Source organism: Phalangium opilio, unplaced genomic scaffold (genome assembly GCF_054372755.1).
Source record: "Phalangium opilio isolate 3A_F unplaced genomic scaffold, DU_Popi_V2 ptg000105l_1, whole genome shotgun sequence".
In the NCBI taxonomy this organism is placed as follows: domain Eukaryota; kingdom Metazoa; phylum Arthropoda; class Arachnida; order Opiliones; family Phalangiidae; genus Phalangium; species Phalangium opilio.
In genome coordinates, this window is record NW_028324207.1 from 634,251 (window position 1) to 649,475 (window position 15,225).

Genomic DNA, 15,225 nt, shown 5'->3' on the forward strand with positions numbered 1-15,225 from the left:
GATAGCGCTTATATGATAATGAAATAATTTTGTAAAACTTAACTTAAAGTTTTTATTTAATCAAATTACGTTTTAAATATTGATTTTTTTCATCGTGTTTTAAAATTATTTAATAAAGTTTAAGAAAATTTTAATATTCAAAGCAAAACGCTTTTCTACACAAGATTTCGCTCAGGCTGCGATACTATCGCTATCTAGCGGTCAACCGATCAGAAAGTTTCACATTCACACAATAAAATGCCTGTGCCCGTGCCAGACTGCCAGGCTGAGGCTGCCAGCTATCCAAGATGAAGAATGTCTGTGGACCTTGTGTAACGATGCGCGTATCAATGGAATGATGTTAAGAGCAAGATTAGTCCTGCTTTAAATTAACTTAGTTTTAGAATATTAATGGAAATTGGAAGGTAAAAGGTGTAAAATATCATTTATTTTCCCAACGCGATTGTGGCGGGAAGAATAGGCGGGTAAATGGCTGCGGGAAATAGGCCCAACAGTGGGCATGATTTATCATCAACTCGTCCACGAAAGAGGCAACATCCTCTTCCTCCGGTCTACAACGGTGATCTCAGTTCCTATGAAGATAAGAATAACGACTTTTTGTGTCCTGTTTGCTTCGAAACCATCGAAGAAGCTCATATGACTAAATGCGGACATACATTTTGTCACAAATGCATAACTACCAGCTTGGAACACAGCAATCGGTAAGTCCCTGCATGTGATGTGAATGACCCAAATAGGCGTATTAATTACTATTCCCTTAGGTGTCCGAAATGCAACTTTATCATCGAAAAAAACTACGAAATATTTCCTAATTTTGTTCTGAACGAACTAATCACCAAGTTCAAAAAGAAACAATTAGAAAAAAAGTTGAAATTAGATGCGGAGAACTCTGTTCATGTGTCAGAGTTTTGGGAACTGTGGAACAAAGATGGTGAAAAATTAGATTTGGCCAGCGTCGACATGATGCTTAACATTTTAGCTCAGAAGAAGCAACAACTTGAAACGAACAACAAATCAGCTCAATTACTCTTGTTGAAAGAATTTCTAACAAATGCTCGACGTCGAAAGCAAGAACAACTTGAATCCATCATGAAAGAACTTCGTTATGTAGAGGAAGACATGAAAACAATTAGCGAAACTGTAGACAATCGTACAAACGTCAAAAATTCAGACTCTGATTCAGTGCCAGATTTAAACACGTTCAATCATAACGAAACGATTGACGAAGTTTTCACCAGCCTCAAAAAAGATGAACCATCGTGCAGTTCATTTAGTAGAACTGGTGGAGGATGTAGTGGGACTAATTTTACCAGGATAGTTCCCGCTAGCTCTATTGTTGATAAAAGCCCGGTTACTGTAAATACCTTGAAAAATAACTCTTTACAAGATGGTTTTAATGGAAGTTTATACAGTGGATCTTCTAAAAACGTTATGACAAACTTGATGCATAGACGAAGACGAATGATAAACCATTTTGACGATTTAGAAAAATGTTATTTTACCTCACGATCAAAAGATCCCGATAGCGTTGACGAGAGTTTTACAATGGAAACAATCTCAATGAATTCGACAGTTAAAGGGTAACATAATCATACAACGAGCTCTTTTTTTTTTCAGATGTTCAACTCTTATACTTATTTTTCAGAGCTCAAAATGGCTTAGTAGAATTCTCAGATACCCTTCATAAATTCACGAAATTTTGTTCTGTTCGAGCATTATCTACACTGAATTACGCTAGTGATTTATTTAGCGGTTCCAGTATAGTTTCGAGCATAGAGTTTGATAAGGATAACGAGTTTTTCGCAATTGCCGGTGTGACGAAGCGAATTAAACTCTTCGAGTACAACTCTGTTATTCAGGATACGGTTGATATCCATTATCCCATGAATGAAATGGTCTGCAACTCGAAAATAAGTTGTATCAGTTGGAGTTCCTATCATAAGGGCATGTTAGCCAGTAGTGATTACGAAGGGTCCGTTTCACTTTGGGACGCTTTTACCGGACAAAAGATTCGTTTATTTCAGGTGAAAAGTAACCAACTTTAAATTCTTCATTTCAACAATACTTACTGATTTGGTTTATAGGAACACGAAAAACGTTGTTGGAGCGTTGATTTCAACAAAGTCGACACTAAACTCATAGCTTCAGGTTCTGACGATTCCAGAGTTAAACTTTGGTCAACTGATTGCGAACATTCCGTTACGTGTTTGGAAGCGAAAGCCAATGTTTGTTGCGTTAAATTCAACCCTGAAAGTCGATACCATTTGGCATTTGGTTCGGCCGATCATTTTGTTCATTATTACGATCTGCGCAACACTAAACAAGCTCTAGGCGTTTATAGAGGCCATAAGAAAGCCGTTTCCTACGTCAAATTTCTAAGTTCGACGGAATTAGTTTCAGCATCCACGGATAGCCAATTGAAACTTTGGAATGTTGATAAACCGTCGCATTGTATTCGCTCATTTGAGGGGCATTTGAATGAAAAAAACTTTGTGGGATTAGCCACTGATAGCGATTATATCGCTTGTGGTAGCGAAAACAACTCCCTTTACGTTTATTATAAAGGCTTAGCTAAGCAAGTTTTAGCCTTTCACTTTGATACTGTGAGAAGCGTCATTGAAAAAGACACTAAGGAAGAAGACTCCAATGAATTTGTTAGCGCAGTTTGTTGGAGAACTGGTTCCAATGTTGTAGTAGCCGCTAATAGTCAAGGTACTATAAAAGTCTTGGAATTAGTTTAACGATAATTAAAGTTTAGATGTTCCCCTAATTTGTATTAATATTAAAGTTAAACCTAACTCGATAGTGGGTTCTATTTTCATCCTTTGATGTTTTTAATTTTAATTTTTCTTTTTTTGAGTGTTTAGGAAATAAAAAATAAATTCCCTCGTATTTTTGAAATGGCTGTACAACTTAATTAACATTTAAAACTATTTAATTATATTTTACTAGATTTCACTTTGATATTGGGCCTAAAGTGTTGTAAAATTAAAGAGTGTAAATTTGTACAGTTGTAGGAGCAAAGTTTTCTTGTAATAATAATATGCTTTATTGGCGTCAATGGAATAAAATTATTTTTTTAACTATGACGATTAGACTTAAATAATTAAAAAAAAAAACGAGGACCACTGTGCCGCCATTGCTTTAGTGACGTCTGCTAAACCGAACCAATCCCGTTACATAGTGGTAAGAGGTTCTAAGTTCAACTTCTAACTTCTGGCTAGCAAAGGCCACTAAAGCGATGACGGATGGCGTAGTAGTCCTCGTTTATAAGACCAACTAAACGCTAATTATTTTGTAATAAGAGCTAATTTATTTCGTTTTAATTATTTTCCTTTCATATTTGGAAAAAGGCCGTTCTTTTAAGGTATAATGTTACGTTGTTAATTTTTCCTTTGAACTACGTTTTGGGTGAGAGGGGAGGAGGGGGCCGCGAAGGCCGTCGTCTGCTACTTCAAGCGAGCGGCCAGTCTGAACTGTCTGGTACTCTGGTTGTCAACTCAAGTTGGCATGTTTTTACGCGATTAAGTTAATAATTTTAATTAATATTTAAACATGTGCGGTCGATATGCGTGTACCCTAGAGGGATGCCACTTCCAAAGAGCTCGTGCATATCCAAATAAGGCGGGTAATCCAGTTTTACCAGTATATAGTTACAAATACGAAATAGCACCTTACGCGCCAAATTTTAATATGGCTCCTACAAGTATCACACCGGTTTTAGTGTCCGCGAAATTCGAAAGTAATGAAAAAGACATAACAACTGAAAGGAGTGAAAGAGTTCTTTGGGACATGTGTTGGGGTATAACACCATCGTGGAACTATTCAACAAAAATAAACAACGCGAAATCCGAGACAATATTAGAAAAAGATATATTTAAAATACCTTTTACTTCTGGACAAAGATGCGTCGTGGCTGTGAATGGGTAAGCCTTTGCTTTCTGTCAATAAGTTTCCTAAGCCTAACTAACTAGGGTTCACCTTTAAATGGAGGTTTTACGAATGGCAAAAGATTGATCCTAAATTTAAGCAACCGTATTTCGTTTATTGGCCATCGGATATAGAATGGCAAGCTCTTGATTATGATGATTTAGAAAAATATTGGAATGCGTCTAAAGGTTGGACAGGGCCTAAACTTTTAAATATGGCTGGATTATTCTCAAAAACACCTGAAACGCAATTGGTTTGAATAAATTAGATCGTTGTGGGAGGGGGGGGGGTTAAGGAATTTTTTTCATACCAAAACTTTCAATAGGGACCGAAATATTCGTACACAGTGGTGACAATCGGTTCACAAGAGCCATTTGCAAGCATTCATTCCAGAGTCCCTGTAAGCTCTAAAATAAGCGCCACTTTATTAAAATTGCTAAGCCTATTTTTTTACTGCAAAAAAGGTTATTTTGGAAACCGACGAGGAAATAAATACTTGGCTAGATTCTAAGAGTTCCATAGTAGAGGTATTTCCCTAGTAACATTACTGTTATCAGGGATAGATTTAATTTTAGAACTGGGAATGGAGAACGGTTAGTATTTACTTCAGTCCGACTCATAGCCCAGTATAGAGCCCCTCCCTCCAACACGTAACGAAAAGTTTAAATTATCTTATTGGCTCACTTAAACTACGTTTTGATGACGTTGCTGAGGGGGACGGCGAAAATACGTAATTCCTTTCTACCTCTGTCGCTATGACCCGCCTCTTCTTTCATACCCCCTCCATCCCTTAGAAGGGGGTCCGGGATTGAGACGCGCGCCCACATTACTCTGTTCTCCATTCCTACTTCTAAAATTAAATCTATCCTTGCTGTTATCTAGCATAAAATTAAACTATACTGTACCAATTTATAATAAGGTTAAGAACCTTCTAAAGCCCCCTACGAAATTGGAATGGTACCCGGTTTCTGATAGGGTCAACAACTCTAGAAATCATGATCCGTCATGCCTGGTAAAAACAGAACCCAATATGACACCCCAGAAAAAAACGGCAACAACGAGAGCGTTGCTGCCCGGACAAAGTTCGATAACGTCATTTTTTAGAACTTCGAGCGCCTCTAAAACTCTCGAAACTGGATCTGCTGGTGACCATTCCAAAGCCAAAAAACCCAAATTGAATCATTAAAGCACTTTTAAGGCCCATATGTACCTTCCAGAATTAATAATTTTAATATGTATAAGCCAAAGGTGCAAATAGGCCATCCATTTGCAAAAGTTCATTTTTGCCAAACTAGCAGAAAAAAAGTTCTACAAAAATGTTATTATAACAACGTATTTCATTTTAAATAAATATTTTTACAAACACACAGTTCAATAACCATTATTTTAACATGGTCATACATGATCTAACATTTATCGCGAAGCGTACGGAAGGCAATCATGGATGGTGCAAAAATACTTTGGGGTGCAAAATGGCGCGAAAAAAGGTAAGAGCTACGCCACGCGTTGAATGTAATACCAGGGATAGATTTAATTTTAGAAGTAGGAATGGAGAACAGAGTAATGTGGGCTCGCGTCAAAGTCCCGGACCCCCTTCCCCGGGACGGGGGGGGGGTATGAAAGAAGAGGCGGGGTTATAGCGACAGATGTAAAAAGGAATTACGTATTTTTCGCCGTCCCCGCAATCAACGTCATCAAAACGTAGTTTAATTGAGCCAATAAGATAATTTAAACTTTTCGTTACGTGTTGGAGGGAGGGGCTCTTTACTGAGCTATGAGTCGGACTGAATCAAATACTAACCGTTCTCCATTCCTACTTCTAAAATTAAATCTATCCCTGGTAATACATTATTATTAATGATAATTGAAAAAAATGCAAAACTTTTTAATGATACTAAATGAAAAAATTTCACAAAAATAAGTATTAATATCCATCACAAATTAAAACAAACTTATACTTTCAAACTTCAAGTGTAAGTAGTGTACAATGTAGATAAAGCTGAGATTTATTAACGTGTAATTCGAAAACCTCGTAGTAGTAAGGAAGAAGGAAATGAGATGCCCTAATGATTATAATCATTTAGGTTTATCTTAATTTTTTTTAAATGGATTTATAGTTATATACAATATCTTAAAGCCCTCCAGGTTTTAAAAAGTGAAAGTTTATAATATGGAGTTGAACAGCGAGTTGGCACTCAATGTTATGTCCCCATAGAGTGTGATACTGTTTAGGGAAAGACGTAGCCATCGCTTCAATGTATTTCCTCATCGATTCAAGTTTAGTTTCTCCAGGGCGAAATTTATCAGTTTAAATTTTTGAACTTTCCCGGAAACGGTAGTGGGAAATGAGTCCGCGAAGAAAACGTACTTCGGTATTTTGAAATGCGTTATCTGTTGGTGTTTGTAAATAAAATCGGTTCTCGAGCGACTTCGTACCCACTGAACGAGTTAGTTATTATTACCTTTCCCTTGCAGTATGATTTAATATCGTCTTCACTCAGAATCATACCGGGTTTTGGTGAAATCCAGGCGCAAGCTTCTTCACCCATTTTGTTGTCTGGTACGCCCACAATCTTTCAAAAGAACGATAAAGTTATCGCGTAGTTATTTAAAGCGTAATTAATATTGCCAGAAGTAAGATAAGAGACTAGAAGTATGGAGGTAACCAAATTTTTCACTTGGCGAAAGTGAATATTCTTGATAACACAGCAACGGTTGGCCCTCTGGTAGCGGTTCCTGAATTTTCCCTCCGAAACGTGAGGCGCTCGCGGCGGTAGACCGCCGAACTGGATTCAAGCACCCGCGTCCGTGTTCCGCGGCTTTAGGTTGAGGGGAAGGGGGTAGGAAATTTTTTTGGAACTCGACCAATTTTTTTGTCTCTAGTGTAGGCGCCATGGAAGCGGCATAAAATACAAAATTTGTTCACTAGTGACAGGATCTACTACCAATGCTAGAGCTCTTTACTTCTAGTCTCATCTTACTTCTGCCTATACTTACTTGCGCATCCTTGACAGCAGGGTGTTTCAATAAAAACTGTTCGACTTCAACGGGGTATATGTTTTCCCCGCCTCTGATAATCATGTCCTTTTGTCGACCCACGACGTAGAGATAGCCTTCCTCGTCTAGTTTACCCAAATCACTACCGATATGATAATTTAAACGAGTTTGTCATCGTCTAGGAGACAATGTTATTATCTATTCTATTCTTACCCGGTATGATACCATCTATCCGATGTCAAGGCTTCTTTCGTTTTGATTTCGTCGCCCCAATATTCTAAGAAAACACTAGGTCCGCGAAGCAGTATCTCACCTTCTTCGCCGACTGGTACGACGTATCCATTTTCGTCCACAATCTTAATCTAGGTGGTGGTAGGGTACAGAAAGAAACCAATGGAGGAAACGAATCGCGATACAGTGTCGCTGTTACTTACCTCCAATAGATCCAAAGGTTTTCCAACTGTATTATGCAAGTGACTTGACTTGTCATTAGGATCGTACAATGTTATGGCGCCGGAAGATTCGGTGCAACCATATCCAACCTTAATTAATAAGTACGATATCGTAAGTAAAGTAATTCTCTACCTAGTCTGTATCTTCCCAATGACAACGGTGTCGTAGGCTTCGAGTATTACAACTTCCGGACGATATCATAGATTAGTGAAGAATTACTATTCCCAAGGTCAACTCTTACCAGTACTTGTATTTTCAAAATGGCGCCACATTTTTCAATGACATCTCTATGGCAGAAGGCTCCGCCCATTCCAACTGCAAACGGACACAGCGTAACATTTTATAGTTAACAAGATTCACAACAGAAAAGGATGCTCGTACGTACCCGTTTTAAGGGAGGAAATATCAATGGATTGTAGTTCCGGTTTGCTTATCATGTCTACCATCATGGCCGGAGCGGCAAATGCTGAGGTACATCTATAGCAAAAAAAGCGTGCCATTTCAGTGTTTGGGGACAAACACGCTCCAAGCTACGCAATTACCTTTCTTTTTCGATGGCCACTAAGGAATCAACTGAGTTATATCTGGCGGATGGTATTACGATGGTACCTTTACTGGCCAAAATGGCGTTCACCGCTATAACGCAACCTAAAGTATGGTACAATGGTACCTGAATGAGAAATCTCAACGTATGGTCGAAGCTCATACGACGCGCCACGGCTCGACCCGCGTTGAAACATTGGAATTGCGATACCACAGCCGCTTTAGCTCGTCCAGTTGTACCCTACATAGATTACGTCATCATAACCTTGAAACGCGAAGTAAGGTCATCCACATTTTAACTTACGGAGGTAAATTGTATACAAAATGGATCGTCCGGTTGGGCTTTAATGGCGGATAGCTTATCTAGCATCGCTTTTTGGGGTGGTTTCATAAGTTCTTTGAAATCTAATGTCCCCCTGAATGAATTAAACTTCAATTTCTAGTAATTAATTTAAAATTTAGGATTCTACATTTTCGGCGCATCGGAATCCAAAAAAACGTATTTCAGATGCGGAAGTGTCTTAGATGACACTGTTTTGGATTTGTTTCGAACAATTTCGGGTTCAATATTGCATAAAATCCCGTAGTAGTCAATCGTCTCCATGTTATCTTGCATAAATAATGCCTTGCATTGAACCTGCAATATAATATGTCCTAGCTTGCATCTTTTGAACTGCCCGTGTATTGACCACTAGACTATACTTACGTGATTCAAGGCGTACTCTAACTCATCCGACTGGTACGCTGGACAAATGGTTACCTAACAAAGACGTTAAATTAACCCCTAAAAAGCTAAGAAGCGCGTAATTCGTTGATATAATATACTAACCAATATCATGCCAGCTTTAGACAATGCAAACTCGAAGAGAATCCATTCGTAAGAGTTACGACCCCAAATCCCAACCCGGTCGCCTTTGTTCAAACCGAGGGCTAGTAAATTTGCTGCCAAGGTCTCGGCCTAAACAGAAACGTTTCAATAATAATAATTACCTACCAATTTGTGTTAAATTTACGCGTTTTAAAGGTAAATTAATAGTGGAATTTATGAATTTCACCTTAATTCCCTGGTTACATTACACAAGGGTTTAGCTTATTGTTTACTTAAGTAAGTAATTGCAAGAATTTGAGGGTCTTCACAAAGATAAAAATGTAATGAAAACTTACCTCGTCATTAAATTCCGAGTATGTCTTTCTAATTTTTTGGTGAACTGAAATCACGGCTGGTTTTTCGGGACATTCTCGAGCCAATTGTTTTAATTGTTCACCCAGAGTGGTATAGACCAATTTTAAAGTAGACGCCTGGTAGTAATAAGACAATCCCTGGCCGGGCACACCAGAATCAGAATCCATGTTGTTTTTGTTTACGGTGTTACCGTTCATGGTGTTGTTTTTTATGTATAAATAAAATAACGAACAAGATAATTTCGTCCGGCGGAAGCAGAGTGAGTATCCGTTTGTTGCGGTGCGGTGTTTCTCAACCAAACAGGTATAGGAACTGCCAACAGCAAGTTCCCTTTTAATTAGAACTCGAGTGGCGTGATTTCGTTACGTACAGCGGTAGTTAGTTCCTCGTTACGACTTAATTCGGAAGTTAATAAACCCGAAGAGATCACAATATCAATAACGAACTTTTATTAACGCAACGGATTAAGTTAGGCGAACTTCTTTTTTTATCGAAGTGTATTTTAAGACGTTTCCGAGTTGTAGACTTCTATTTATCGAATTAGTTTCAATTTCGTTACAAAGATTCTTTGTTACTTTCTGCTATGTTTTCAGGTGAAAATCAATGTATTTCGTTAACGGAAAACAGTTTATATACTCCTTTATACCCAGAAGAAAAAATAAGAAAGCTAAGATCGAATTTTAAAGGAATTTTACCTTATTATCCTGTTGGAACTGTGCCTATTTTGTAATTCTTTTTAAATTTATATATTTATGATTGATAATTATTGAGCCCGTGGGCTTCGATGAATATATGCGACAAAATATTTTCCTTAAACCCGTTATTTGTTAAACTAGAGAGAAATAATTCATTTACTAATTGCTAAGGTATTATTTGTCGACGGTGGCACCGATGCGGCCGTCCAACATCGGAGATGAAATGAATTATGGGAGTTTGGACGTCTTTTTCGAGTGTGTATCGGCTACCGCTGGTCATGAACACTGGATCTCTAACGGGACTGAAAAACGCGACTCTTTAGCATGTTTGCTTTAGATGAAAACTAAGAGGGAAAGACACGGGGGTAAAACTCTGCCTTCCATCTTGCGTTTTGACGCCTGCGCTGTTGTCGATTGCAGGGTTCGGAGTCCTAACTTTGGACGAAATTTTTATATTGAAAAGCCCTAACTTTTCCAGCTTATTCAACGGTTATCCCTGACGAAATTTTGCCAGAGCCCACTTCATCACATCTGGGTCATATTTAGCATTGCTCGAATAGCATGGTTTGATATACCAAACGAAATCCCTGACCTTTTAGTACAAAACTTTAAATCCCTGTCTTATCCAGGTTCCGTACGAACCCTGTTATTGTATCACGAGATTACGTGAGACGGCAATGTATTAACCACCCTTGTATGTCCCAATACTGAGGGATGCATACCCCCATTTTTTCTAAGTGTGACGTATAATAAAGGATTGAGAAAGAGGTGACCTTGAAAGTGTGGTTTGTGGAAAATACACGAAACACAATAATGGTAGTATGGGGTGAAAAGCGGTTAAGAAAAGATCGGCTTCCGGGTGGTATTGGGAAATAAAGTTTTGGTATAATTTTAGCGACCACACTGGAGTGCGTAGTGAGTGAGTGGCGCGACTTATGCTCGCGCAAACCGTTATTAATAGCACATTGAAAGGAGAAATATCGTAAGCTCTACAGCAAAACTGTCACTCGTAAGTTGGGAAATAAGACCGCCTTTAATTCCTTACTGAGAGTAAAAATATAGTTTAAAGGGAATTGTGATTAGGGGTAACTTAGGAGCTACTTACAAAAAACAAAACGGGATTTTCATTGGTGGATTTTAAAAGAAATGGGAATTAAGGGTTGCGTAAACGTTGTGAAGTTCACAATATGACTATTTCTAATATAGATAGTTTTCACACATGGAGGATTCATACCATTTACACCAGGAGGCCGGGCTATCTGGAGGACAAAAACCCGTCTGCTTTTGTCCTCCAGATAGCCCGGCTTCCTGGTGTAAATGGTATGAATCCTCCATGTGTGAAAACGATCTATAAACGCACCCATATATAAATACCGTCACACGTAGAATTTACGAAAGTATTTTCGTGACTTGTTTCAAAATCGAAAAGGTCTCCCCAAAACAACAACCCCTATCCCTACGCTAAAAATTGCTCGGTTTCTAAAATGGAAGTCAAGACTTTTCCTGTCCCGTTGGAGGTCCAGTGTTCTAAAACAGTTTTCAAAAACCTGGGCATCTAAAATATATCGATGAATGTACACTAAAGGGAAAAATCTTTTCACCCCTGACAGTGTCCTATTGTTGGGCATAATGATGGTTTTTCCATCGACGTCACGTGTTTTGAAAGAATCCAAAATTTAAAACCGCAAAAAGACGAAGCTAGGTTTAAAGAAATTCAAAATTTGGAAGAGTTCAAAATTTAAAAGGAAGGGCTGGAAGGCTGTAAAAATATCGTTATAAACCATTGATTGTGCAGCTACAACCGTTGTCTGAACAATTCTCACATGATTAATTAATTTTGATAAGCATCTAATTCATTGGCAAAAGCTCAATTAAAATATTAACGAGGAAAATTTTCATTAATTAGCATATAGCAATAATGACTTTGCAATATCGAAATTAATGTTAAAAGAAATTATTTATCCAAAAAACAAGTCGTCTGACGTCAATACAAAGAGAGGAAGGAATTTCTGAAGTACTTTTAGGAAAAACTCTCAATCAAAACAAAGCCTTAAAATTTAATGAATTTAATTATTCACAGTTTTAAAAAAAGTCAAGATTGATTCTAGTTCATTCAAAACCACGTTTCTTGAAATCTTAAAATTTCGCGCCTACTAAAATAACGCCACCACTCGTCCAATCAGTGAAAAGCTTAGGTTGGCGAGCCGCGCCAGGATCCCAGGAAGGGTAACACTTTGCTCCGGCCTCAAAGGGTGCGCCTCGACGTAGCCGACGTGTAAAGGGGAGGTTCAAAAATCCAATTTCTCTTCCCTCACCTACCTAAGACGCTGAATAGGTCTACATCTTCACCCCTGACCCCTCACAGTTTTTGTTGTTAAATAAACTCCATTCTCGCACTGGGCGTTCCGGCGTGCCTGGCACCATGGCTCACGGCCGCACGTGCCAACCCACCCAACCATTCGAAAAAGAAAAAAAAAAAAAAAAGCCGCGCTCTCGGCTTGGAAAGTTGGGCTGGCCCTGTGCTTTTTTTTGACAAAGTGTATAAACGGGAATCACTCCGTGAAATTTTAAAATTTCTTCAAACAGTTTATTAAAACGTAACTGAATTAATATTTAATAATAAATACGAAAAAATTGGAGTGACGCTTATTGTGTGAGTTTATCTAAAAGTCGTAAACAATTAATTTCCGGGAAAAACATTTTGGCGGAAGCCGTACGCCTTAAGCCTTGGCCATTTTTCTGTTTGGAAATATCTCACAAAGACTCACATTTATGATTTTATGTGCACTGATTTTTCGAAAAACGCCGCCCTTGGTTAAATGCTAAAATGTTCGGCTCAATTTCGACCGCGTGCTTCAAAATGGGCGTGTAAACCGCGCTTTCAATTATGCCCAAGAAGAAATTAATCATTTTGGAAAGTGGAGCCTTATCCTTATACATTCCATTTGCAGTACAATCTTTACAGAGTACTGTAAGCCAGACGTGACAGTTTAAAATGACAGTAGGCTTAGCCTAAGCCTCGTCCGTGTCAATAATCATGGGGGAACTGTTATTCTACCGCTCAAATTATCAATATGAAAAACACAGTCAATCTGAAATTACTCTTGAGGTGGGGGATATTATTGAAGTTAAGAAGCCATTCCAGTTTCCATTGGAAGGAACGGAAGAAAATCCAAAAGGATGGGTGCTTGGAAGAAATTTAAGATCTGGAGAATCTGGATACTTTCCAGGGAAATTTGTGGCCTTTCTTAGATCCGAAACAATTACTTATCCCCCAATTGTACCTCAAAGATCAGTGCCTAGGCCACAAGTGCTACCACGTGTACCGGGACTTCAACCACCACCCGAATTGCAAGATTCTGGATACGGTGACTCTCCTAGTAAGTGTAAGACATTACTTTTTCCTTATTCTCTTGAATTAAAATCAAAAAAATTACGTGCCCATGTTTTAAACAATTTTTGGTAAAAAAAATTAAATCAATTTTTAAGCAGAAACATCGTAGGATATTTAGAAATAATTGTTTTGGTTTATTAAGAAGTTAGTCTTTTTAGAGAGATCTTATTTTGAATTTGAGAAAAAATGCCTAAGGGAAAGATAATATATTATGCATAAACTATACTATCAGCACCGCGTATTAATCTCTCAAATAAAAGAGTTAAATGTAATGAAAGACGCGCCATTACCGGGTTAGTATAGATTCTTAAGTTTGTTACGATAAACCGTAGCTAGATGGCGCCACCTGCTCTACAAGATGTAACACGTGGTTTTAGAATTTCCCGCCATTTGGAGCTGTTTCAAAAAATTATCGATTCGATGTAACTTAGCAGCTAAGATGAAATTTTTATCCCAAATACACCTAGAATTGACTAAATGTACGGGTTGTTAGGATACAATTGTAATTTAGCAAGCCGCTTTTAAAATGAAAACCAGCTGTGCTTTGTAAAGCTTGCAATGTAATATTTCCATGAAAGCACGTGGGGTGGGAAGGCTTTGCTAACTTTTCGAAATATTCTAACGCAATTACATCTGTACTGACAAAGCTAACGCAACCTAAAACAAATTTTCGTTTTTGTTAATTGTAGACTTGTCTAGGTGTAATGATTCATCCTTTACATAACCGTTTTTTAATTTATGGTGGGTGACAAATTTAAATGGTATTTTACGATAGGCTTAAAAGGAAAAAGAAAGAGGTTAAGTACCTTCAAGGGAGGGGATATTAACCATAGATTAGATTGACACTGGTCAATAGGTCAGGGAAAGACAAAGATAGTTACGTATTATGTTTTGAAAAGTATTTTATGGAACTCGCGGGGTCCTTAAAGGAAAAGGTTAGATAACCCCTAAAGGGATTGGTTGAGTTCTCACAGGCTGAGAGAGGTAAGGGCAGGGATAGATTTAATTTTAGAAGCAGGAATGGAGAACGGTTAGTATTTACTTCAGTCCGACTCATAGCCCATAACTATAGAGCCCCTCCCTCCATCACGTAACGAAAAGTTTAAATTATCTTATTGGCTCACTTAAACTACGTTTTGATGACGTTGCTGACGGGGACGGCGAAAAATACGTAATTCCTTTTTACCTCTGTCGCTATCTTTCATACCCCTCCGTCCCGTGGAAGGGGGTCCGGGAATCTGACGCGCGCCCACGTTACTCTGTTCTCCATTCCTACTTCTAAAATTAAATCTATCCCTGGTAAGGGTAAGGTGGGTTCGGTTTAGCAGACGTCACGTCACTAAACCAATGGCGGAAGGCACAGTAGTCCTTGATTATTTTTAAGACTAATTATATGATAATTATTTTGTAATTAGAGGTCATTTTTAGTATTTTTCTTTTTATATTTAGAAAAAGGCCGTTCTTTTAAAGGGTATGAGAAGCTTCGTTTGAAAAACCTCTGATTTATATAGCAAAAGATAGAATTAATTACTGTGAATTCAGAAATATCAAGCTTTTAATTCTCCGATTTCTAATTATTTGGCAATATGCATTTGAAAATGCTTCATATGAAATTATTTAAAATCCACTTTTTAAAAGTCTTTAAGAAAGGCTACAACGTTTTCTTGTTTTTGACGTCACGCACGCGAGATGGTGCCACTCTCTCCGCTATCAAAGCATAGACAGAGCACGAGACGGGTATAGCTCGCGCTCGCTCTCGCTTGTATAGGTTTGCCCGTGTGATGTCATAAACCAACCGAACAAGCTGACAAGACAAAATAATTTATATATCGAAGCTGAGTTTTCGTGATTTTCCAATGGATTTTAAAAATAGAAACTTTGGTTCAATTATATTAAAAACTTTATATTTTGAAAGGAGAGACTTGAAAGTGTAATATAATACCACTTTCGTGCTAAAATATGATATGAAATTGTAAATTCCCATACCCTTTAAGGTTACGTTAGTTGAACTTTTCCTTTAAGCCTAATGA

At 38.0% G+C, this 15,225-nt stretch overlaps 4 protein-coding genes across 7 annotated transcripts in view; 3 read left to right on the forward strand and 1 right to left on the reverse strand.

Moving 5' to 3' along the window:
• The first annotated feature begins 240 nt into the window (after positions 1-240).
• Positions 241-3,089, forward strand: LOC149625089 (E3 ubiquitin-protein ligase COP1-like). Its single transcript, XM_089851855.1, has 4 exons — positions 241-701; positions 762-1,580; positions 1,646-2,024; positions 2,085-3,089. Exons 1-4 carry the CDS (start codon positions 469-471, stop codon positions 2,739-2,741), a joined length of 2,088 nt encoding a protein of 695 aa, XP_089707981.1. The 5' UTR covers positions 241-468; the 3' UTR covers positions 2,742-3,089.
• Positions 3,090-3,234: 145 nt separating this feature from the next.
• On the forward strand, positions 3,235-5,295 carry LOC149625090 (abasic site processing protein HMCES). The gene is made up of 5 exons (XM_089851859.1): positions 3,235-3,926; positions 3,994-4,183; positions 4,256-4,330; positions 4,395-4,457; positions 4,850-5,295. The coding sequence occupies exons 1-5, from the start codon at positions 3,556-3,558 to the stop codon at positions 5,114-5,116; spliced, it is 966 nt and encodes a 321-aa protein (XP_089707985.1). The 5' UTR covers positions 3,235-3,555; the 3' UTR covers positions 5,117-5,295.
• A 504-nt stretch (positions 5,296-5,799) lies between these two features.
• LOC149625091 (medium-chain acyl-CoA ligase ACSF2, mitochondrial-like) lies at positions 5,800-10,642 on the reverse strand. Of its 2 annotated transcripts, XR_016374520.1 has the most exons (14): positions 9,088-10,642; positions 8,753-8,881; positions 8,630-8,683; positions 8,394-8,560; positions 8,228-8,339; positions 7,923-8,164; positions 7,766-7,857; positions 7,622-7,695; positions 7,362-7,469; positions 7,141-7,289; positions 6,928-7,069; positions 6,393-6,503; positions 6,056-6,321; positions 5,800-5,993 (listed from the first exon to the last, which is right to left on the reverse strand). XR_016374520.1 is itself a non-coding variant. In XM_089851856.1 (13 exons), exons 1-13 carry the CDS (start codon positions 9,301-9,303, stop codon positions 6,196-6,198), a joined length of 1,722 nt encoding a protein of 573 aa, XP_089707982.1. In that variant the 5' UTR covers positions 9,304-10,642; the 3' UTR covers positions 5,800-6,195. The 2 variants fall into 2 exon arrangements, 1 of the variants encoding a protein (XP_089707982.1); XM_089851856.1 differs by having other exon boundaries at positions 5,800-6,321.
• Positions 10,643-12,289: 1,647 nt separating this feature from the next.
• The window catches only part of Pi3K21B (phosphatidylinositol 3-kinase regulatory subunit alpha), a 51,828-nt gene continuing 48,892 nt past the window's right edge, over positions 12,290-15,225 (forward strand). Inside the window, exon 1 of one of the 3 annotated variants that reach the window (XM_089851852.1) lies at positions 12,290-13,187. In XM_089851852.1, coding sequence (XP_089707978.1) covers positions 12,839-13,187 — 349 coding nt within the window. In that variant the 5' untranslated portion in view covers positions 12,290-12,838. The remainder of the gene's footprint in view (positions 13,188-15,225) is intronic. The other 2 variants (XM_089851850.1, XM_089851851.1) reach the window with 2 other exon arrangements.

Coding starts and splice junctions, on each gene's coding strand:
- LOC149625091 (XM_089851856.1), bottom strand. CDS start 9,303: ATGAACGGTAACACCGTAAACAAAAACAACATGGATTCTGATTCTGGT. Junction 8,882..9,087: donor ACTCGGAATTTAATGACGAG/GTAAGTTTTCAT, acceptor GTTTCTGTTTAG/GCCGAGACCTTGGCAGCAAA. Junction 7,858..7,922: donor GTGGCCATCGAAAAAGAAAG/GTAATTGCGTAG, acceptor TTTTTGCTATAG/ATGTACCTCAGCATTTGCCG.
- LOC149625089 (XM_089851855.1), top strand. CDS start 469: ATGGCTGCGGGAAATAGGCCCAACAGTGGGCATGATTTATCATCAACT. Junction 702..761: donor AGCTTGGAACACAGCAATCG/GTAAGTCCCTGC, acceptor CTATTCCCTTAG/GTGTCCGAAATGCAACTTTA. Junction 2,025..2,084: donor AAAAGATTCGTTTATTTCAG/GTGAAAAGTAAC, acceptor TTTGGTTTATAG/GAACACGAAAAACGTTGTTG.
- LOC149625090 (XM_089851859.1), top strand. CDS start 3,556: ATGTGCGGTCGATATGCGTGTACCCTAGAGGGATGCCACTTCCAAAGA. Junction 3,927..3,993: donor TGCGTCGTGGCTGTGAATGG/GTAAGCCTTTGC, acceptor CTTTAAATGGAG/GTTTTACGAATGGCAAAAGA. Junction 4,331..4,394: donor GCATTCATTCCAGAGTCCCT/GTAAGCTCTAAA, acceptor ACTGCAAAAAAG/GTTATTTTGGAAACCGACGA.